Source organism: Scomber scombrus, chromosome 10, assembly GCF_963691925.1.
Source record: "Scomber scombrus chromosome 10, fScoSco1.1, whole genome shotgun sequence".
Classification (NCBI taxonomy): Eukaryota; Metazoa; Chordata; class Actinopteri; order Scombriformes; family Scombridae; genus Scomber; species Scomber scombrus.
Window position 1 is genome coordinate 28,420,678 of NC_084979.1, and position 7,499 is coordinate 28,428,176.

Sequence of the window (7,499 nt, forward strand, 5' to 3'; positions counted from 1 at the left end):
TGCCTGTTGCTCTCTGTGAGGTTTACATAATACTGATGATTAAGTGTAAAATTGTCTGTAAATACTGAAATATCACAGCAACTAGTGTCTCGAAATATTTCTGAGCAACACACTGAATTACCACCCGCCTGTGAACTCTGCTAGTTTTCTTTTTTTCTTTCCCTGTGCAACTTACAGCAGTAAAGTTATATATATACATTTTCCTAAGCTGCAGACACAGCTGGAGCGTGTATTGTGTGTTTGACGCTTTTGTTTACAGTACGTTATCTTTCATAAGTGTGGATGCTCACATCAATGTCATTATAGGTTATAGTGATTGGTGTGGATGGCCATTAATTCATTTGCCAGAAAAGAAATGACACTGTAAGTTAAAGATTATTTGACTGATAACATTTTTTTATGTTTTATTTTTATTCATTTTCTATAGATATCACGCAGATATCTTCACAATAGAATAGATTTTGATATTGTGAGTTCTTTTGGTCACAATAAACATGTAGTGAAAATCTGAACCTGTGACAGTTCTACCTCAAACATTTTCTTTTTTTTGGACATCTGGAGACATTTTTAGACATAAGTCTCGTCTTCTGCAACTCCTGTTATGTGGAAGTCAGTCAGTCTCCTCTGGATCATGTTGCAACAGTGCGTTGATATGTTGATACCAAGAGCAGAGACCATATCTCCCTGATACTGGCCTCCCTCCACTTGTTATCAGTAAAATATTTGATATGTTTATAAGATTTTTATTATTTTTAAAGGGAATATATAGTAATATAACAACATTATGTGCAATTCAACACCTCCTGCTTACCTGTTTATGTGAGTTTCTGTCTCACATGTAGACATGGACACATATGGGAGAGAAACACACTAAATAACTATGATGCATTTATATCAAAAAAACGAAGGATCAATGTTTCTGCAAACTGCATCAGAGTTATGAGTGTCCTGCCGTCCTATTTTAAAAAAATAAATCAACTTTTTAGGGCTGCAACTAGCAATTTCATTAATGATTCTACTGATTATTTCCTTCTATAAACGTCAGAAAATAGTGATAAATGTGCGTTATAATATCTAGGATCCCAAGGTGATGTCTTCAATGTCTTGTGTTCGGTTAACATCATGAAACTAGTTGCACTAATAGGTACAGCTCTAAAACCTTGCATGTATTTGCATGCAAACTCAGACCTGCAGTATAAATAGAGAGATTAAGAGGAGGAGAGCAGAGCTGTGTGCATGTTTGTGGTTGTTTGGAGGAAGGAACTCCATCATTTAAAGAAGTGAGTGATAAGTTCCTGGTTTGCCAGTGAAGACAGAAGAGAGGATAAAACCATCAGAGCGTCAACATGACAGTTCATCACACTTTGATCTGCTTTTTCTTCCTCAGTGAGTACATTCACTTCCTATTTCTTTCTCTTTATTATGTTATATTCTTTATTTAAAGTTGCTGAGTAATACATTTTAACACTTTCGTACTTTCTCTGTGGTTGCACTTGATGAACAGTGCACTTGTTACTTCCTCAAAATAATCCCTTAATCTGTAAGATTTTACTCAGAACTTTCCGTAATTGATTTTTAATTTTTATTTTTGCCGACACATTTTTTAAATGTCAGTTCATTTGACAGTTTGTGACTGTAAGTCTTTATTAAAGTGACAGTAGAGAGTAGACAGGAAACGGAGGGAGGGGGACGGGGAGGTAACATGCAACAAAGGCCTGCTGCCGTAATTGAACTGCGGATGTTGTGGTTGGATGGTGTCTTGGCCAATCCCAAAGTTCTTCTTTTTTTAAGAGAGTTAGGGTTTCCTTTTGTTCTATTTTTGACCATATTCATTACAAAGTGTGTATTCTGTTGTTTCAATCTCTTTGCTGCTTGTGATACTAACTTTCTGCAACATTTTGCAAACAAAAACAAAAAAAATACTTCTTACTGAGAACCAGAGAAACATGAGTAGCAGCCAAAGTAAATAAGTGTTGAATCATTTTGTCTCTTTTTTCATTGGCAGATATTATTTGCTCAGTTAGGGACTAATGGAGGAGGCATATCATTAGTTAACAAAAAACAATATTTAACATTGTTGACTGTACTTGGTTATTATTTATCTATTTAAAAATGTATTTAAAAAATAAGATAGAGATAGAGAAATGTTCATTTTAAATTCTTTGATTTCATAATGAAGCCGTCTAGTTTTACATGATTTTTTTATTTAATATCTTCCGATCATCCATTTATGTTGCTGGCATAGAGCTGGATGATATGGACAAAATCAGATATCACAATGTTTTTTTTTTACCAAATACCTTTATAGTACTATTGTGACAATATTGTACGGATGACTTTTGGTGCTTTCACAAAACATGTTCCATGTGTACATGTGCATTGTGACACTGGGAGCATATGTGATGCAGCAGCTTGGACAAGTTTCCCATGCGAGACAATAAAATACATATTATCTCATTTACACATGAAGATTTTTGATAAATACTCATCAGTAATGTGGATATAGTGACTAAGTGGGTAAAGAAATAATAGAACAGTTAGAATAGTCTGTTTAGTTCAGAAAATCACATCACTTTACTGTAATGCAACATTTAAAACCAGGAAAATACAACACTTTCTGTATATCACAATATCCAAAATATAAGACAATATCTAGTATCATATTGTGATATTAATATAATATTGATATGTTGCCCTGCTTAAAGCTGGAGTCCTTTTGTCAATTAAGAAAAATACAATTTTTAATAAAATGTGCTTTACATAAAACATAAAAGGCATTAAATTAAATGCACAATAAACACAATACTTCATAAAATAAATCTGGAGAATTAAAAGACAGCAGCTAAAATAAGTAAAGTTAATGAGGACAAAGATGTAATTTAAAACATTTAAATCGAATCAAATCATTGGAAAAATATGAGAATTTATGCTGCATCCATCGAGTCCTTCCTGACAGAGACTAAATCAAATCACAGACTGGTTGAACTGGGTAGCTCCCAGTATGACTGTGGATCAGTGTAAATGTGAAATATTGACTGTTGATTTTTTTTCCAGCAGTGCTGCAGGATGGAAACATTGGTCTCATCAATGCACAAATCCCCATTTTTAGAGCAACTGAAGGACAAAGTATCACAGTTCAATGTGACTTTACCGTGACTGGAGGCAAGAAGTACTTCTGTAAGGACGAATGTGAAGAGAAAATTCTTGAAATGTATGGTGTCAGTGCTCAAAGAGACAGATACAGCATGAGATATAAAACCAGACGTGGAAGAAGTCGTCTGGATGTGACCATCACACATCTGACCAAATCTGACTCTGGACGTTATGGCTGTGGTTTGGACAGATTTATCTTTACAGATCCATACCAGCAGTTTGAGATCGTCGTCACAGATGGTGAGTTTCTACTGAAAGTCATGAAAATGTTTCTTCATGTTTCTGGAGGTCAGAGGAAAGTTTTCACATTTTTCTGACTGCAGCTGATATTTTAATAATCTGATATTTGGTCTAACTAATCACTGTGAAGATTGATATAGTAAGTGTACATTTACTGTATCAGTGGTTTTAGGAATACAAATGATAAACTGTAATAGACTATTTCAATCAAATGTTGCCATTGTTTTTTTTAGCAGCCGGTCAGATAAAGGAACATTTTATTTCTCTCATCAGGATTTATTTTGTATCAGCGTGTTTCTTTTTTATTGTTCACAGCTCCGTCCACTTCAAAACCAAAGTTGACTTTCAGACCTTTTTCAACATCTTTCCCATCAGCTTCGACAACAACAACAACAACAACAACAACAACAACACAGAGTTTCAGAACAACAACATCTTCTGCTCAAACCACCGACCAGTCTGAACAGGAACAAACAGCTGGAGGTTCAGGTACATTTACCTTTAAAATGTTTCTTTAGTAAAAAAAAAAAACCCAAATATGTTTCATATTTTAGGTTCCTCAAAGTAACCACTGTTTATCTTGATGACAGCTTTGCACAATAATTGTCAATATCATAACCAGCTTCATGAGGTCTTCACCTGGAATGATTTTCTATTAACAGGTTTCCATTAATGTGTTTGAGACCATCAGTATTATATATTTCATGGCTGAAATGTGTCAGTCTAACAACAAAGTAGTTCTTTACACTACAAGTGTTGCTTGTGCTTTGACCTATTCAGTCTTTTTGCCTTTGTCCACCTTGGAAGTAGGCGAGGTGACAGAAACCTCAACTCTGCTTCTCTTCTACTGTTCAAACTACAACAGGTGTGCTGCTGTACGTGGGTCTGACTCTGGTCGTTATCGTGCTCCTGTTCTCAGTGGCTCTGCTGATATTCTGCAAGAAAATATCATCTAAACCCAAAAGTAAACATCAAAAACTGTTTCTCCCAAACCTACCAACCACCAGTTTTTCCTCAGCTGAACGGATCATTTTCAGCGTATTGTTTCAAGACAAACTTTTAAAAATAGGTAAATTAATGCATAACAGATAGGTAGGTAGATATATAGATGGATGACTTTCTCCTGGTCATATGAAAAGAGAATTGAGTGTGGAGATTATACAGAGCTTCATGAAGCTTAAATTTAACTACCTGATTGATTTGATTGCCTTAAAGTCAGGTCTAAATTTGCTTCACACACCTTTAAAGTTTGGGTTATCAAGCTCTGGTTAACTATAATAACTGTCCTACTAGCTCATCCTATTTGTAGACTAGTGGCTAAAAGGAGAACATAGTTGAAAAACCAACAAAATACACAGTATTCAGTTATCAGAGTCAACAGGATGACGGTGTCGCTATGTGTGAAAATGTTTCTTAATCTGTCATCAGTCAAATTTCTTTAGAAGCTCAAAGAGGAACAGGCAAAAGTGTTTACTTCCTCTTTTGACAAATGTAGCATGTGCTTATTCTTCTGAATGTTTTTCAGAACATCCTGAGGAAACAGAGTATGCCAATTTCACAGAGGTGAGTTTAAGTGAATTTGTGACATCTGAGCATCGTTAGTCTTTGTGAAACCAGCTGATATTAATACAAACCAAACCCATCCTCTTCTTCTTCTGCTGCAGACCAGCCAAGTGCACGAGGAGATCAGAGAGGGCGACGGACAGAGCAGATCTCCTCCTGTGGAAAACTCAGTCCAAACCTCAGTTGTCTACAGCGTTGTCACTGCTGCAGCATCCCGTCCTCTGAGCAAAGTAAGAAAAAACTGTTGCAGCATTTTAGCTCTGTGGTCAGAAAACAGTAATGTTAACCACATCGTGGAGACGTAGTTTACTTATCCAGGGTTAAAATTGTAACTAAGTACATTTATTATAATACTGCATTTGTACTTTATATTACTACACAACATTTCAGAAAGAAATATTGCACTACATTTATTTAAAAGCTTTAGTTTCTTTTTAGATTAAGATTTTGCACAAAAAGAGACATAATACACCATACACATCATTACCTAATTTTCCTCCAGCTGTTAGTTAATAGAAGTGAGACTATATCTATGGTTAAAACATGCTGTGACCATTTCATACCTATCATGAAATCTATGGACACAGATCTGTCTTTGTGCACTCTATGGTTGAGTGCTTCTTAAAAGGAGTAAGAAGGCCTCAACCTGTGTGTTCCTTGGCATGTGTGTTAGTGCTTGTGGACTCTGGTGGCTCATTCCAACATCAGATCAATGAATGACGCTACCTCCAGAGTGTCAGACTCATTCATTCTGCTTTGTACAGCCATGCATGCTAAAATCCCTCTCAGTGTAAGCATACTTATTACACTTGTTAGGGAATTCTCCATATTTGGGGTCAAGCATGGACCTTAAGGTCACAGTAAAGGCTGCACTATCTTCTTGGCAGAAAGACATTATGGGTCAAATCTTGCGGTAGGCGCACAGCGGATGGCGGACGTGGCGCATGTGTCTTTGTTAGTTTCCCCCGGCACAGTTGTCATTTTCTCGCCCTGCGCCCACGTTGTCTAAATAGCAAATGCACTTGCACCAGTCGGTGCGCCTATGGGCGTGTTGGTCTCTAAATGAGGTGTGGTCAGGCGCATTGGTGGCGCGTTGCTATTTTGAGGCAGAGGAAAGCGATTGCGCTACTGACCAAAAAAAAAACAGGTCTAAAGTCACTGGCGCATATGACACTGTTATTTAAGGGGCGCATCATCAAGAATCCAATATGCTCCTAGATAGGCGGGTGCACAGCACGCAGACGATCTAATAAGCGGTAACACAGAGCTTTGCTCTCCCACGCGCTGCATTTATAGTCACACAAACACACACGCGCTGTCACTCTAGTGCGCGCTCTTGCTCGTTCACTCCAGATCCCGGGAGAATACGTCTAATTTCCGGGCGGGCGGCGGCGGCACATCGCCGATGTGGTGGACCAACCCTAATGCCATCGGACCAACCCTAATGGTGAAGGCAACGGTGGTGTTTTGGGGAAAGCAGGAGTCACTTTGATAAAGTTGAAGCATTGCTGTTGCACCCAAGGTCAGAGGATATCACTGTCTGACTCCCTAAACCCACAGATGGGTAACTGTTTCCTCGTTTGTAGAATAAGGAACCAATAGGCTAATTCCATTACTGTAGACGCATTGAATATGACCATTTATGGGCATCGAGTATTCATGGTACTATCTGTGAAGGTTTAAAGACGATCCACGGAGGAGAGTTTCCTCAGAATCGTGGTGGCATCATGCATTAGACGAGTGTATTGATAATACTTTGATTCTCCTCGGCCAAGCTTCAATAAACACTTTCGGTGTAAGACATCCTGGACTCCTGTACACTTTTCTCTACTGCTGAGGTTAACCATTGAAAACAAATTCTCCATAACAACAATATCACCCACTGTGCGCAATAACAGCAGAATCTCGCCATGTCTCAACCCAAGCATGAAGTTCTTAATCACATCATATAAATGAATCATATTCCTATCTGTTCTTCACACAGTGTTTCCTCATTAAAAATATGAGTTTCATGTTATAACGTGATGCTTTCTTTCTTTTTTTGGTGTGACAGCAATATGCTTCCCTGATTCTGTATGTAAATTGCTATTAATTAAACCATAAAGACGAGCCTGTTTTGGGCCATGTGGGCATGATTGACAGCTATCTCAGCCAATAACTGTACATGGTGGTTGCTCTCTGCTCGTCCCGCCTCAGCTTAACCACTTTTAGGTTTCCTTGTTCCAAACAACTGACAAAAGTGGATTTAGCACAAGATGATAATTTGCAAAGTCTGTCACAGCTTTAGGGCTCCGTCGGTTATTTAAAGAAAAGAAAATGTAGTCAATTACTAACTGAAGTAGAAGGTTTAAGTTGCTATTAAGATTAAAACAGTATAACATATAAAACTTGAGCTCTTTCTTTTCTTCCAGACTGAAGACGACTCCAGCGATGTCGTCTACACTCAAGTAGATTTTTCAAACAGACCTGCCGCCTCACGCAGCAGCGCCCCCAGTGGTCAGGCCGATAATGTTATCTACTCTGCACCTCGGTAACGCGCTGAT

The 7,499-nt window shown here is 37.8% G+C and overlaps 1 protein-coding gene across 3 annotated transcripts; it reads left to right on the forward strand.

The window, feature by feature from the left end:
• Positions 1-1,345: 1,345 nt before the first annotated feature.
• LOC133988254 (CMRF35-like molecule 1) lies at positions 1,346-7,499 on the forward strand. Of its 3 annotated transcripts, none has more exons than XM_062427836.1 (7): positions 1,346-1,386; positions 3,055-3,393; positions 3,709-3,882; positions 4,259-4,357; positions 4,919-4,956; positions 5,058-5,186; positions 7,368-7,499. In XM_062427836.1, exons 1-7 carry the CDS (start codon positions 1,347-1,349, stop codon positions 7,488-7,490), a joined length of 942 nt encoding a protein of 313 aa, XP_062283820.1. In that variant the 5' UTR covers position 1,346; the 3' UTR covers positions 7,491-7,499. The 3 variants fall into 3 exon arrangements, with proteins under 3 accessions (XP_062283820.1, XP_062283822.1, XP_062283821.1); XM_062427838.1 differs by having other exon boundaries at positions 3,769-3,882; XM_062427837.1 differs by having other exon boundaries at positions 3,058-3,393.